At 31.2% G+C, this 17256-nt stretch overlaps 1 protein-coding gene across 41 annotated transcripts in view; it reads right to left on the reverse strand.

The window, feature by feature from the left end:
- Positions 1 to 17256, reverse strand: part of Rims1 (regulating synaptic membrane exocytosis 1) — a 451978-nt gene that overhangs the window by 125679 nt on the left and 309043 nt on the right. For 20 of the 41 annotated variants that reach the window (XM_027928055.3, XM_027928034.2, XM_027928032.3 and 17 more), the window contains exons 12-15: positions 13452 to 13608; positions 12631 to 12756; positions 10961 to 11023; positions 5821 to 5910 (exon numbers count right to left, since the gene is read on the reverse strand). In XM_027928055.3, the coding sequence (XP_027783856.1) occupies positions 5821 to 5910; positions 10961 to 11023; positions 12631 to 12756; positions 13452 to 13608 (436 nt within the window). Of the gene's footprint in view, positions 1 to 5820; positions 5911 to 6366; positions 6481 to 6793; positions 6872 to 10960; positions 11024 to 12630; positions 12757 to 13451; positions 13609 to 17256 lie in introns of all 41 variants that reach the window. The other 21 variants (XM_027928062.3, XM_027928042.2, XM_027928040.3 and 18 more) reach the window with 6 other exon arrangements.

Raw genomic sequence — 17256 nt, forward strand, 5'->3', positions numbered from 1 at the left:
AGGATTATTAGTAACCTTCCTTCCTGAGGCAAAATTCCAGTCCTGTGTTTATTTAAACATGATAGTAAAAAAATAAAACTAACAAAAACCACAGCTATAGTTATGAAACATGCAGTGCAAGCTATGGAGGAGGAAGGTGAACATTCAGAAACAAGCAACTGTGAAACTGTGAAGGCAATCTACTAAGAGGTCATTTTTGAATAATATTTAGCATAGTACATATATCTCTATACCCAAAGTCCTTCTGAATATGCTGATATATAGAAACCATATAACAAATATTTCGTTTTTCCCTCATATAGTGGATATGATGAGGGCAAGATCTATTTATACCTAATTTTTTGTCCTAAGAACAGACATCACTTAAGTTTTAATATCACATAGTTGGGAATTTCAAATATACTAGTATATTTTATATGCTTTTAAAATGTGTGAAACTTTCTCTTTTTTCTATCACATAGAAAATCCAAAAGTAGTACCTTTATGCTGTTCTCTCTCCTCCTTTCTAGTTATTGATAAATATACAAAGCTTCAAGTTCAGTTTCTATTTTCATATATGGCAGTTTATGTTGGAAATTTTAATCATGATGTTGAACTAAACCAACCCTTTCCTGATTACTTTTACAAACCATCCTCCATCTATGTTAGTTACTTTTTTTTAGTAAATTATTAGTACTTTGTCAAGTGTTCTAAATTCATTAATACAGGAACACCTACTTGTTGAATGATTATTTGAAAATATTTAAATAGACAATAAATAAGACTTTAAGCTTTGTGGTAATCCAGGCAAGAAATGAGATCCCGTAAGTAAAAAATTAACAGTGATGATATACGTTGGAGACTCACTGATGAGATATAAAGGAAGTACAACTCATGGGCCCCTGTAAGCAATTAAATGATGGTTATATTGTGGCTTTCCACCCTTGCCCTGATAAACATTACAGCGAATGCATATTTAAATGTGCTAATCCATGCTTGCATAAATATACACATCCTTTATTGATGCATTTTTCTTAGCAGTACATTCATTATCTAAAATGTAGCAGCTTCATCATCTAAAAGAAAAATTGTATGGGGATCACTCATTCCATAAATAGCACAAATCAAAAATACTTATGAGGTATTATAATACAAATTGAAAGCAAATGAGATAACTGACTACACACACATGTATTTTATTGTGTATTCCTACTTAACACATCAGTCCTTCAAATACATTTCTCTTAATACTGTGTTAAACTGAATTTGACTTAGTTTAATTAATATAGATACTATACTTTGAAATGAGATTAATAATATTTATTTTAATTCATTTTACAATTGATTTTCAGGTGGGAACTTTGTTTCCCTTCAGCCCATCTTTGCATGTTGAGGGAAATAAATAACACTTTTCTGCATTGCACCAGAAGGAAGGAGGAGTGGCTTGTATAATAGGTGACTTTACATTAAAGAATCAGCCACATGTGACTTAGCTCTTTCTTGATTTATATTCCTACAAAAGACAATAGCAAATAAACCTGCAATGCAGCCACGAGATATGAGGCCTGACCTTGTAGCGGAAGTATCTTGTGGTTCATTGAAATGGCTAGTGCTGGGGTTAGTAACTTGCAGGCTCACAGACCTAAAGCCACAGGTTTCAAACTTATTCACTGTACTTATGGTAATAATTAGATCCCCTATCTATCTAGTGCCTTGGGTCTAGCTCACAATTAGATCCAAATTTGGGATTGGAAAAGAGAAAGTGCCTAAGTCCCCCACTTCCCAACTTAAACTCTTACTAAGTAAAATAATATTGCTCTTACTAGACATGAAAAACACAAACATGATAGGATCCCTGCCCTCAAAAGGTTTACCACATAGTGGAAGAAACAAATACAGTACCAAATGAAATACAATGTGTATTAATTGAAGTATACAAAATTATGTAGGAGTCAGAAAATAAAAAAATGTGACTGGCAAAAGGAAGGGAAGGGTGGAGAGTGGATTAAGAAAGTTCTTGCAAAAGATATGAACTTGCCCTGAATTTTTGAAGAATGAGTAGAATTTTCTAGCAGACAAAAGATGAAAAAAGAAAAAAAAATGTTTTAGAAATTTTAATGGGAATAAAAGTTAAAACATGAATACTATTACTAGAGCTTATTAGAAATTTAGTCAGGACAGAAGTGATAAGGGAACTGGAGAAGGGCTAAAATGAAGGTGAGGATCTACTTTGAAGAAATCATAGGGTTTACTGATTTACTGAATTTGAAGCAAAAATATCAATGCTTCCAGACTATGCAGTTAGTTATATGTCAAAGCCATAAAATGAGAAGAAATTTTAGAAAAGGAAGCCATTTGTTGTAAAGGAATTGAAAAGGAAATAATCTAGTAGTGTTGGACATTTTTATGAACTCAGTGTCTGTCACCCAGTTAGAAGCTTGAGCCCAGTGCTCAGGAGGGAAGGTCTGGCCTAGTGAGTCACAATAGAGAGCTGTCTTCATAGGTATTAGAGACTTTGACAGAAATGCAATGTAAGAGACAGCTTAGGTGGGATAAAAAGGGTAAACAGGGTGAAAGTAGGAAAATACCTATCATTATGGGATAGAGGAGGAAGAGAAACCTACAAAAGAGACAGGCATAAGAAAAAGAGGTACTCAAGGAAGCAGAGATTCAAGTGGTAGCGTGGTTAATGTAAACTGCTACAACATGCTGACGAACAATGTAATATGTAGGTAATGTAACACACAGGGGAATTTCTCCATAGCAATAATGTAGTAGGGATAGGAGTGAGACTCCAGGATTTACTGGAAGCCTGAAAAAAATGGAGGCAGTAAGTACAGATTAACCTTTTACAAGCCTTCAGTAAGGTTGTAATTGTTATGAAAGGTAATGAGAATAAAAAATATTCAAGATAAAGTAACTATTTTTCAGTGGCTCTAAAAGTCAATGTTTTTAAACATTTAAGCAATAATTTGCTTAAAATCCTGGAGAAATTAATAGCATGCCTATAACACACCCCAAGGGCAGAATTAGGGTAATTTACAGAACTGTAGTAATCAACAGCATTTTTTTTTAATTTATATAACCAACAAAATATAAAATGGAGGAGCTTTTAAACTTCCCTTCCAAACAATGCTTCTACAGATATGACTCAAAATATCTCTGTTAACTTGGGCCATACATCTAATAAGAGAGAAGAGGAGGAGGATCTGAAGGTTTCCAGTTCCTTCGGGAAAAGGATGCTTCCTCTTTATCTTTCAAATCATCAGTAAAGTATGGTCTTGGATATTGAGTTTGTTTTGACAACTTCACCCTTTGTGCTAACATCAAACCATTTGTTTTAAAAGTTAGTGAGGAGGTTGGGGCTGTAGCTTAGTGGTAGACCACTTGCCTAGCACATGTGAAGCACTGGGTTCTACCCTTAGCACCACATAAAAATAAGTAAATAAAATAAAGGCATGCTGTCCATATATAACTACAAAAATAGAAAAGTTAGTGAGGATACTTCAAAAAATGGCCATTGAGTTGGTATAACAAAATTTAAATGGCAATCAAAATGAGTCAGAATCCTCAAATCATTGAAACTTAACACTATTTCATAATGATGTTACAATGTTAAGAATATAAAATAAACTTTGGCAAAGAGGTGACACTTATCCACTATGTATATATTAGACATTAATACCATAAGTCTCATGATCAACCAGAGAAATTAAGCAGTTGGGAAAGCCTATATAGCTTTCTTCCTATTCTCTGCTCATCATGCCTGGGACTTTAACTGTTCTCCAAAAGGAACAGTCTTGTTTTCAATACCGTTATGTTCTGCTTCAAAGCTTCTCTTAGGTGCATGCACAAAAGGGCATTTGTAGTCCCAACCTTCCAAACCAATAAGCATTTATAATTTCTGTAATTTACTTGATGAAAATTTGTCTCATTTGTTTTTCATAGTGACAAAATGATCTGAACAAATTAAGAATCATTGATATTGTCTTTGATTTTTTAATGGAAAATTTCTTCTTATTCAATATAGAGAGTAAGTGTATTTTCAATCCATTTTTTCCTCTTATATTAATGGTAATTATACTCACTGGAACTTCATGTTAATCTATGTAATTAATATGTGTGGCCAGCTTATTGGTAGAGATTGACCTGTTTCAAGGGCTATTATTTGAGAGGTTAAATTCAGCAACATACAGATTTGTAAATTCTGTGGCTTCAATGAGGGTACATATGCTAGATAGGCTTCCCCATAAGAACAGACTCACACTGTCCCATACAGTAGCCATAAGAAAGTAGCTAGTCCAAATTAGAGAGTGCCATAAATACATAATACACTTAGCATGTATGACTTGTTATGAAAAAGGAATGCAAAATATTTCACTAATAATTTTATATTACTGATATATTTAAATAACAGTACTTTTAATACACTAAGTTGAAGTGTTACTTTCACCTTTTCAACATGGGTACTAGCAAATTTGAAATACACCTGTGGTTTGCATTATATTTCTATCAGCACTGACCTAGATGATGGTGAAAATGTTAGATGTGTTTATAATCACAAGACTCCACTGGCCTGAGCAACTCTTGCCCATGTTATAAGGCTAATAAGAAACATATAAATAATATTAGAAAAAATAGTAAGTTTCTTGCCACTACCCTTGTAATTATTGTGTGTGAGGGGGATATATGAAAAGAGAGAATGGTAAAACTACTTCAACTGTGATTTTAGGAGTTTATTGTCATTTCAACTAAAATTTCTATTATAAATGCAAAGGAATACAAAATAAAAATTAATTTCTTTCTATGATTAATTTTACAAATATGAATATTACAGAATAAAAGAAGGTTTTTTATAAAATCTTATCAAGATGCTATAAAATAGAAATGAATATTTGTACCAATTTTTTAATACCAGAAATAAATTACTGATAGAGTACAAAAATTGTTAAGGAAAAACTTTAAGCACCCTCTGAAGAATAAGTGGCTTTCATTAGCGTCACTAAATAATTTTTCTTCAGGATTTATAAAGAGGTAGCATGCAAATATCCTCTAAATGACTTCTAAATAAAAAAGATAGCAATTATAATCAAGACTACCAATTATAACTAAATTTACTGGAATAGAAAGTTCTTTTACAATGGGAAAATGAGATACAATTAAAAGACAGTATAACACAATCACTGAGTGAGTCTGAATTAAAATCAGAATTGTTATTACTCAATCAATTAAAAATTTTTAAAAAGTACATGTGCATACATACATTATATATTGTACGTATTTATTTGGTAAGGCATCAAGAAATCTGATTAACATATGACTCCTCTTGTCAAAATATAATTTAATGCAAAATATGACATATATAAAAGAGCACATTGATTCAAAAATGAAGATAGATGCATAAGGGAAATATTTTATCTAAACTGAATTCCTATTTTGAGTTTATGGAAGACTGCTCTTAACTCATGGGAAGGTGATCCACCCCTGGAGAAATTGACTGGACCTTATAATAGTATCAGCATACTGAAGGATCCCTGAGTAGTATATAAATAAAAGGACTGAAGAGCAACAAAAGTAGAAAAGCAGCAGCCAGAAGCAATTACAAATTACATCACACCATTTTCAACATTCATAGAAATACGTGTATGGGCACTCTTAGTTGTATCCACATACGCGTATCTCTGTATAGACATGTGTAATAAGGAGGGGGGAGATGTAGACAATTAGCACAGTGAACATGAATGAATAAACCTGTGAGACTCACATGAAACAAAACAAAGTGATTGAAAAAAAAATCACCAGTACAAATGATAAGAAATTAAGAAAGTCTTTATTTTATACCTTTCTCGTTCTGGTGAATGCAAACTAGTATCTGGTCTCAAGCAGTTGGTACTAGCACTCCTAGCCCTGTCAAGGGAGGGCTGCAGTTCACTAGTGCCAGTGCATTGCATCCAGTGGTAGAAGAGAAAGACAGAGAAAACAAAGAAAGGAAGACCATGTTAGAGAGTAAAGCATAAAATAATGTTCTCTTTACATAAAATGTAGAATCACTGTGATTCAGTTCATAAGGGTGTGAGATAGTTGATAGGATGACAGTGCAAAATTTTGTTTAGAAAATGAAACTAAACAAAGATTATGCTTAAATTGATTTGCATAATTTTAAAAGAGGATTTCAGACAGAAATATGACATTAAATCACACCTACTTATGAAAAAACTGGATACAGGAAGCACTAAAACAAAAATGCCTAAAACTTCATTACCAAGAACAAATGCCACACCAAAACAAAATGAAGGACATCAGAGGAGAAATAATCATACAGCTCAACTTTTTGGTTTCACAACAATAGACAAGTGAGTGGAAGGCAGCACTTCCAGATGTTCTTACCTAACCAATATCTCATCAGTAAATCTCAATACTCTTGAGTTAAAGCCTTCATGATGAAGGGGAATGTCCTGTCTAGTCACTGATTTGGTCTTAGAATATGCAGGCAGAATTGAGCTTCATAAATTAAAATTACACACAAATAAAACAAAATGAAATTAATTACTGTAATTAAAATCAACAAGTAAAACAATAAATAAATGACAAAGAAACAAACTAGAATTCTGACATGGGTGTGCAGATTTCATTTAGAGAATTATTCTATAATTAATGTTTTATAACTAAAACAATGTAGATATTATTAATGGTTCTCACTATATAATTTCAAAAGAGAATATTAATGCTTTATAAGAATGTAAACTTTCTATTTTTAGTAGGCAAGGGATTAGGGATTAGGTCTACAACTAGGGCTCACTTCTAAGGCTCTTACCTGTAGATATCCCAGTGAGAGCCTTTCTGTAATAAAGGCATCTTGGGTGGTAATGTTTTACAGTGCCTAACAAGATGTCTGCAAAGTGGCAACACAAACATGCAGGGAACAGAAAAATATTTATGAAGCAACATTTTACTAGGACATAAAGAAAGTAGGAGGCCAATAAAGTTGTGTAGATGAATTTATTTTTTACTGCAAAGAACCACAATAATTATTTGAAGGCAGGATTAAAATTAATAAAATGTGAAATCATAGACACCTGACTTTACCATACTCAAAATTATAATTGCCTTATTTAGAAAAATAACTGCTAGCTAAGTTCTATGAGTTTTTATTAACCAATCTTAAAATTATGGTTACTTTATGAAAGTAAATAACTCATAGCTAAAAATACAAATCAAATAGTTTATGTAATTTGGGAGTTAAAATATAACTAAGAAAGTAAAAATTCTGTTTTAAAAACAAGCAAAGAATTGACCAGCATTACAGGAATAAGGCTGGACATGGAACTGAGTTCAGTAAAACAAAGAAAAAGAAAAAGGCAACCAAGAAGTGACTGCCAAGGAAAAAAGATTCTTTTATCTGCTTCTGGATCCAAATCTAATTCACCACTGGAAATTGGGTGAGGTAGACATTTGATATAAATTCGAATTTGAATATTGAATTGGCATAAAATGGTAGAAACAAGGCCCAACTTTGCCTGAATCCCCTAAAATCTATCAATGCTTCTGGACTATATAAGCCACGAAGGGCAAATCAGTCCATTAATTAATTTTTTGGTAAATAATAATGTTCTACAAAGTTAATTACTCATTATGAGTATTTAGCATCCATTTTAGTTTAAAGTGTGATGAATAGGCAGGGAGTAAACATTTGCCAAGGACATACTAATTATCAAACACTGTCCTCGTTTAATTGTGGTTATGCCAATGGTCAAATCAGAGGGAACCCCTGAAAACTTCAGTTTAAAAATTTAGCAAAAGACCATTTTCAAGTATACACTACAGGAAAAGTTTATTGACACAAAGGATTCTACCAGTTTTACAGAGTGGTCTTTGCTAACCCTAATATTGGGCAAATATCTTTAGTAATAGGTTGCTACAAAATTTTTCTAAGCAATTGTTTCAAAAAGTTATTGTTTTTCAGGATCATTCTAATCAGAGATTGACATGGAATGAAAAACAGAATGGAAAATAGCACAAAATTTGTAGTCTGAATGCTTAATCTTTTGTAACAACATGAGCACAAACACCTTGACTTTGCCACTTACTAGCTCAGACTGGAAAAATTCAGGTCAAGACCCTAAGCTTATTTCTATATCTACAAAAGAGAAAAATAATATCTATTCAATAAAATGTGTGAGCATTAAATATGATGATAGTATTTATATCTGATATGACACTCTCTACATAAGCACTTCCTGAGGAAAGGTTTTATGAAAACAAGTATTTTGTGATAAATAATTTAGGGGAAATGGATTAAATAACATGAGAGAGGTTTCTTTAGTACATAATTTTAATACCATATGCCTAATAAATCTCCAAGGAGGGACTTTGTAAAGTTTCTGAACTCTTTTATTGACAGAAAATCTCACAAGAAGAATTATTGTATTCCTGGAAAAACTAGTTAACTGGAAAATCTGTCAATCTGATTTCAAATCCTTATTCTGTTATGTATCAAATTTTCTTAGCAATTTTCCTAATCTGTAAAATGAAGATAATATGCACATTAAGTGCTGTAGAAAACTGAGATGAAGTAAATTAAATATTTAACATTGTGCTTGGTATGCAATAAATTTTATTTTTCTTATGTATACTGGAGATTATAAAATCCTTGGATTTTATTTTTTTTTAAAGTTCTAAGTGAACATGATACGGAAAATTTTTATACCAATGGTTAGGATTCATCCATGAAAGTCATATTAATAATAAATTTCTGTAATTATTATGAAATCAAACTATATTATTGTTATATCCACAAAATTGGTGGTTATTTATGTGCACATATACACATATATGCATTTATTCAAATAGAGATAAAATTCTTTTATACATGAGTACAAGTGCAGAAAAGATTCCATTTACATACATATATTCAAACTCATGTTTTCTCTATCTCTATATTTTTAGCATTACACATAAGGGAGTGAAAGAAAGGGTATTTTTTGAAAATTAAGGAATAAAATGATAGTGGTTACAACTTTATAACAAAAAATATAATTGACAGTTGTGGAATCAGTTAAATGAAACAATTACTGTTACTATTTAAAAAATCAGGAAGGGGTGGAAAAGAGGAGATATTAGTGACATGTTCTGAACTATACACTTGGTTAGTTCTACTTCTACTTCCTGTTATTATTATTATTTTTTTTTTGTAACAGTGTTTCATAGCAGGGCTTTATCTGCCTCAGTTGAACATTCAGTTACATGTATATTCAAGATATAATGAGGCTAACATAAAGCATCAAGCTTTTCTTCTAACATGCAGAATGAATGTACAAATTGTATTAAACACATATTATATATGGATTTCTGAATTATTAGTAAAGCATCCATCTTAAGGATAGATTGTGTAAAATGATGCAACTACTAGTATATCATATTTTGTATATCCCGATATTTCACTTTCACCAGAAAAAAAAATAAGGAAAAAATTTTTTTTGCAATTCTCTTTAGACTAAAGGTATGAATGTACTAGGAATGCACACTGGGTGTCAGGTAGATACAATTTTTATTATTAAACATAAAGAATTTGTGAGTGTATCTGTTTTGAGTTTTTTTCTTTTTTTACATTCATAGTCACATCAACAGAAATAAGAGAAAACCTCCAGAATTAGCAAACAAAACATACCTATTAGCAAACTATTTGTTTGGAAAGACATCTAATAATAAGCATGGATGGTTTATCATAAGTAATTTAAGGTGATTTTTATAATATTAATAATTTTATATTTTTTCCTCAGTTGGCAAGCAGAACTAATTACTTCCATATTTTTTCCTGTGGCATAAAAAAGTAGAATAATTTTAGACACATAAAAATTGTGTCTAATTTTGGGATTTAATTTGGATTGAACAGAACAACATTTGCCCCAGACACAACAAATCTGGCACTTGTCTTTGCATTTAGTTATACTCCTTTCTTTATCGATCCTCTTATTTTTTTAATTTGCTAAAATATTTGAAACATGTTTTTTTTTGTGTGTGTGTTTCTTGATTGATTATTTTTTATTTTTCTGTTAAAGACTTAGATTGACAATAAATATTGATAGACTATAATCCATGAGCAACATGGAAGTTTTTTTTTTTTTATTTGAAATTCAAGATATAATGAGATATAATGAGCATCAAGCTTTTAGTTCCGATTTAGAGGCAAGTATTACATACCTTTTCTCCTAATTTCTAAAGAGGTATCATACTGTTACATGCCTTTAAGGGAAAGTTAAAATTGCAAACAAACTTCCAACTGGCAGGGGTGGGTAGTTATGAAGTTGACATGTCAAACATTGTCACTCTTTTTTAAGAAAGAAGCAGAAGCTCAGCCATTAAAAATGAACTGGTAGGGCTTGGGTTATGGGTCAGCAGTGGGACACTCGCCTACTATGTGCAAGGCACTGGGTTTCATCCTCAGAACCACATAAAAATAAATAAAAAATAAAGGTATTATGTCCAACTACAACTAAAAAAAATTAACAAATGAACTGGTAAACACTGCAATAAAAGCAAACAGAACATAAATAACAGTAGATTCTGAAAGAAAATTTAAAAAAAGCAAAATTATAATCATGAAAACAATAACATTGCCATGCACAAATCAGAACTCTTGTGACTAGACAGGTATGTGTGTGGGGGGGGTGCTCACAGTGAGCATTTAGAATTTTCATTTTAGAAACTGTTTCCTCAGTTTTATGAACATAAAAATAGTCTCACAGAGGCTCAACAGTCTCTGGATTTTGAAATATACAGATGGCAATATTGTTTGCCTGGATTAGAACTGAAATATGCTTGGAAATTTTTTCATAATCTCCATACACAATGAAACAATTTTTGGATAGTTGGGAAATTTCTTTTACCTGTATGTCATAATAACAATAAGGGAGAGATGGAAGAATAGTAGAATGGAGAGAGTCATCACACACAGTCACCATTACCAGTTCCCTGTATTTACCTGGTAGTATGTAGGCATTCTGCACTTCGTCCTCGTTTTGCTCTGGGCAGCATAAGAAGCTCACTGCACAGACAGGATGGGTGGTTGAGTGAAACAGATAAATTATGAAGCATTAAATGACATGGATTATGCCAATGGTATGCAGATGGAAACATGAAAGGGGAAGAAACCAGATTGTCTGCACTAGCATATTTGCTTGAGAGGTTAAACAAAAATAAACATGACAGCATTTAAAAAAGTTAAACAATAAAGTACAAACATTATGGTTGAAGTCCTAGCTATTACTGACTTGCTATTGTCTTTCAAAATGATTTCACAAACTATAAAAACAAAACAAAAATAAACCTTACCCAAATAAGATAAGGAAGTGATTTCTAAGTGTAGACATTTGAATATTTATTAAAAAATACAAAATTTGATTTTATTATTCTAATTGGAACCCTAAAACTTTTATTTATTTTTAGCAACTTAAGATAGTTTTCTTAGCTCTAACAGCTACAGAAAATGCCATACCATGTGTTTTTTCTTAAACAATTGGGAAGGTACTTGATTAGGAGTTTTTCTTTTAAAATTGACACTGTTTTCTTTATCCAAATTAGTTTCACTATATTGATTTCCTTGGTCAGGTGACCCTTTGTTTTTCCTCCTCAGTAAAATTCACTGAGTGCTAAATCAATGTCAAAAAAGCAAAGCAGCCCTCAATCAACTCAGTTCAAGCTTAACAGTCTGGAATCCTATTTCTCAGAGCACTTCCCTGTCCCAGTGTCCAGGGTGACTCCCCTCTTGTAGGGCATGGCACCACATCCCACAGCAGGGTAACAATTAGGAGGTAAGAAGCTCAACTTGGCCTCTGGTCCTTGTCTTCATGGCAATAAATCATTCAGCACTACCATCATTTCCCTACTCCTCATGGAAAGTTTCTCTACTTTGAAAAGCCAGAAGAGAATATTCAACAAGGGGGATAATAAAAATCAGACCCTGAACTTATGGTCAAGTTATAGTACAAACGTGGTTATTCTGGGGAGAAAGGCTGTGAATGGGTGGGAAAACAAATTCATAATGTAGACTTATAATAAATTTCCAAGAATTATATGTACATAAATACGTGCAGAACTAAATTACATGGTTATTCAAAAGACTCCATCTCAACATTTTCTATTTTACAGACATTTCTGGAATAATATTTCAGAAAAATTGAGGTATATGATAAAAACATTAATAGTGAAGTTCTCTCCAACACTCTGCAATATTAATTTCCAGATGACCCATTTCCAAAAGGTTTTTAATTTCATAAATAACAATCTTTATAATTAGAAAAATAACATCCCAACCATTGTGACCCATAAAATATAAATATTTGAAACTTGTTCATGTAGGCTCCCTTCTAAAATTTAGGTCGGTGTCTAACTCAAGAACAAATTTTGCCTTTACAACTAGATAGACATGAAGTGTAACTTTGGGGAAAAAAGTTTTATAACAATATATTATTGTCCAAATATTTGTAGAGTTGCAATTTTATAAGAACATCTTAACAGCTGTTCCTTGAGAGAAGTTGTGTTTTGAGTGATGACATATGTTTACTCTTTAATGTAGTATGCCACAATATTTGTGCACATTAAAACAGAAAAAAGAAAAACTTGTAATGTTGATATCATAATTTGGACAAGTACCTGTCTTGTTCTGATAAATACTGACTATCCACATCTCTGGATCTGTGATCAGCAGGACTTCGGGAGGCATCATGGTGTCTGGTTGGAGAACGTGATCTTCTTGTTGGATGAATTTCATCTAAGCTCCTAAAATGATGATAAGAATGTATTAGTCAAAGTGAATCATCCTGTCAGACAGACAGACAGACCAAGAGGAAGGAACTGATAGCAATTGGTAAACAAATGACATTGCTTAAAAAGTGCTGCCATCATACCCCAAATCTATTTTAATCAATGAGTTAAAAGTATTTATTCTCTAGGTTTTGGCTGTGCTGCATTTCTTCAACCTTCTCTAGCATCTCTATCAAAAAAGGATCACAATTTTTCATCTGCTTAATTACAACCACTGACGAGTACTGTAATATAGTATTGTACTATATTACAGATATTTCATCTACTTCTCCAAGCTTTTAAAGTGTTTCAAGGAAATAATAATAAATCTCCTAAAAATACATTCTGCCTCCTAACCTTATCCCTTGTCACTTCACTGCACAGTTCTTAGTGATTACTATAAAATTTCCCTGAAAGGAGAGAAAACTCACAAATATAAACAGTTTCTCAAAATTTATCCTTAGAACATAAACTTCTTTCACTCTCTGAAAAATTTCTTAAGCTTGAAGAACAGATTGCTGCATAGGTTGGATAAAGAATAAAGAAGCATTTGCCTACAAACAATTCTGAAAAAAAAATAATTCGACTGACCTAACCATTGTTTCAGTTAAGAGTATTGCAGAAATTCACAATGTGTTTTTAATTAAAAAATACAGGGACACTAAGCCTACCTCTGTAATGGCACATTTGGTAAACGTGAACGCGGCCTTCCCTGATCATCGCCGCGATGAGGAGATACTGAACGTGAGCGGTGATGAGTTGTTCTTTGCTGTTCTGGCACAGTTAATGTTGTTGATTTACTTTCTCTAGCACTAGACCTATAACCCACTGGCAAAAGTATACACAAAAAATTGTTAGTACTTTTTTATAATGCACACATTAACATGGACATATGAAATTATGTTAAAGCATTTACTGACCTATTAATATTAAATGCCATGCAATCATTATTATTAGCCTTATTCTCAAATGTACTAAGTATATGGACACAGAGTGTGATAAATACATGCATAAGAACAGTTGCAATTTGGTTCTATGCTACCATTAAGAAACTGAATGTAAACATGACAGATGATGCCTCAGACATTAGGATGAGTTGGGATACTATTTAATTAAAAGAAAAAATGAATTAGTTACTTTTCAGCAACATAAATGAAGCACTTGACAGTGAATTATAGTTGATATACAAATCAATGCTTAGAAATTTTATGTCTCCTTCAATTTAAGTTTTTCATTTAAATTTTTCTTCCAAATAATAAATTATTTTATTTTAGTTGGACTATAGATGGCCTAGTAAAAAAAATGAAACTATCATATCAATTTTAATTTAAAAATGAAAATAATTCCATGCCAATTTTAATTTATGAAGAAGGGTAGCAGCTCTTTATTATTACAAATACTGATTGTGAATTTTGCAAACCAGAGATAAGACTATAATTGTCAAATTAAGAATTGTATGAGTAGAGATGATTATGGCAATGCAGAGAAAATCAACCTTAACAAGTCATCAAATCTATAAGATGACATATAAAAGTATTGCATAATTTTGTTAATTATTATCATAAGCTAATATAATTAAGACAAATACAATTATAATAAATTCTAATGGCCATTTCTCCCATGAAGCAAAAAGGTTTATTTCATCTCTGGTTTGATTAAAATAAAATAGTTATCTCAAATCCATAATAATGGTTTAGAATTTAAAATTTCTTCAAAAGCATCACTGTTAGAGCAAGAAAAATTAAAAATATAATGTGTAGTAATACAGTTCTATTTACAACTACAGTTCTATTTACAATAACTACATAAAATGTACATGAACCATGAAAATCTAACTGGACAGAGCTCATGCTTTTGTTCATTTTTTATTTGATAACTCCCACATCCTTTTAAAAATATGCCATAAAACATCACTTACAAATAATTCCTCAGCAGTTTATCTGTTATGACTACATCATCTCATGACTAAATTTTAAAACATCACCATGGTTTTTAAATGTCTCATAAAGTGAAATATGATAATACTGAGATAAAACAAGTTCAAACTACTTTGTTATAATGTTAAAAACATCATTATACTGACCAAAAATGATAACATAAATGGCATAATTTATAAATGCATATATTTCAGTTTGTTGTCAAATAAATGGCTATCCATTTTTTTGAGTTTTATGTAGAAAATATTTTTGGTGTTCAGATGTATAAATTGTAACATAAAGATGAGAAACAGACCAACTAAATTAGCAGGTAGTGAATATACTTCACAGCTCATTATAAAAATGGTCACAATTTTCATGGATAAGGAATCCAAGGTTAGACTTACTTAACAATTTAAATTACCATTTGGTATCAATTATACAATAGTTTGGAACATCAATACTGAATTAGAAACATGATCAATTTCATGATTTCAATTAATATTCAAGGTATATACTAGATGTAGTATAGTTAAATATTAAGAGAGAAATTCTAAAGAATTTTGCCGTTAAAATATATAATTTTTTTGCAGGGTTTGGTGTTTATATAGAGAGCAATGCCTCTTTTATACTATTATCAACAAAAGAGTTCAGAGAACAAAATATTACCCTAAAACTTTTCATACACTAAGATTATTTAATATAACTTTTCCTAAAATTCACTAGAAAGTTCCGATTTTATACAGAGAGTATACTGAAGGCAACATACACTATTGTGGTGACTCAAAGTCATTCTAAGTTTCATTTACATGCTATATTATTCAAAATTTGAATGTCTGACTCTATACTAAATCATTGTAGATAAATATGCATTTGTAGTTTTTTGCTTTTAAAAGTAACATGTCTTTCTTGTTGTGATTAATTGAGCATTGAAAATATGTGCTCTACCTTCAGAAACATGAGTGGGGGGGATTGCTATTTAGTGTTCATCCCGATGTTTTAGTTGGCTCAGAGTTAGAAATCAGAGAGTTTTTTTTTTTAATTTTCTGAATTTATTGTAACATTCAAAAGGTTAAGTTACCAGATGCCTCTTCTCAAGTGAGGGCCTTTTTTATATGGTATTTATTATTTTTAAGGCACCATAATTATTTATTTTAAATTACACAAAGCTATAGAGTTGAGAACTCTAGCCATGGAGGTATCAACTGCTTTCAGAATCTGCTATGCTTCTCTCTATTAAAAAAAAAAAACATAGCAAATATGTGGGAGACATTCTAGAAAAGTCAAGGTATTGGAAAGTTTAAGATTTGGCTGGGGTAAGATTTTAAGCTTCTTCAGGTCATATGCAACCAGGAATTACACTGAGTACATTAAACATGTAGAACTAGCATCCACATCTACATAAATGTTCTCTTCATACTCATGCTGGAAAATATAGAAGCAAATTTGTGATCAGCTGCTAAAAGATAGGGGAATACATTATGTGTGTTTATTAACTTACCCCCTCACTTCATTTTAACTTCTTGCCCATTTTGTCAATGCCTCATCTTTCCTCTTTATTTAAAATATACTCTCTATTACTCTGTGGCTTATTATATTACTTTTGCCACATATATCTTTAGAAGGTACCATATATTCAATCATTGGATCAATGAAGAGTATATCTGAAACTATAAATGAATATCATGATCCCATTTACTAATTTATGAAATGACATCTGAAACATAATTTATTATTTATTGGTTATGTTTTATGTAAATCACTAGTTACTATGTAAATCACTAATTACATTCTTTCAAATTTCAGCATATTATATTTTTAAATACTAACGAAAAATAAAAAATATTGTTTGAAAAGAAAATTTAAACACTGCTTCTGTATGATACAAGTGATTATATGTTCACAAACACATAGTATGAGCAATATATTTCAGTACTGAATATAAGAATATTTAGAATTCAGTGTTCTTTGGTGGTACCCAAGAACTGTTCCCATCTATAGTGGGTCCTATAACTCATTTTTACTTCTTAGATGCTGATATCTATGTAATGTGTCACAGAAAAGAGAAGAAATGCATTATTTTAGTAAATATTTATTTCATTATCTATTAATTTATTCCTTAATTCTGTCCTGCCTCCCTATAAAAATATGAAATTACAAGTGAGTAAAATATGGGAACCACTCTTAGAAGTAAATTTTATTTATATAAGTAGTAACAATACCATTAACGCTGATGAATAGCCAAGAATTGTGTTATATATTTGATGACTTTCCCAAAAAGAACCATCTGATTCTACTTGAATATGTCAATGGATTTAAACTGATAACCACATGTGCCTTCAATTGTATGAAAATGATTATTATACTTTATGTAAACATTTCTGTCAAGAATGTGCATAATTTCCATGATCATTAAAAAAATAAAACAGAAAGCAAATAGAAAATGTCATCCAATCTTTTTCAAAATTCTCACTGATACTCTGATATTAAAATTATATAATTGTATGTAGGTGTATATAGCACTAGATTTATTGTTTTACCAACACTGACTACTTTTTAT

The sequence above is a fragment of the Marmota flaviventris genome, chromosome 6, assembly GCF_047511675.1.
Source record: "Marmota flaviventris isolate mMarFla1 chromosome 6, mMarFla1.hap1, whole genome shotgun sequence".
NCBI classification, from domain to species: domain Eukaryota; kingdom Metazoa; phylum Chordata; class Mammalia; order Rodentia; family Sciuridae; genus Marmota; species Marmota flaviventris.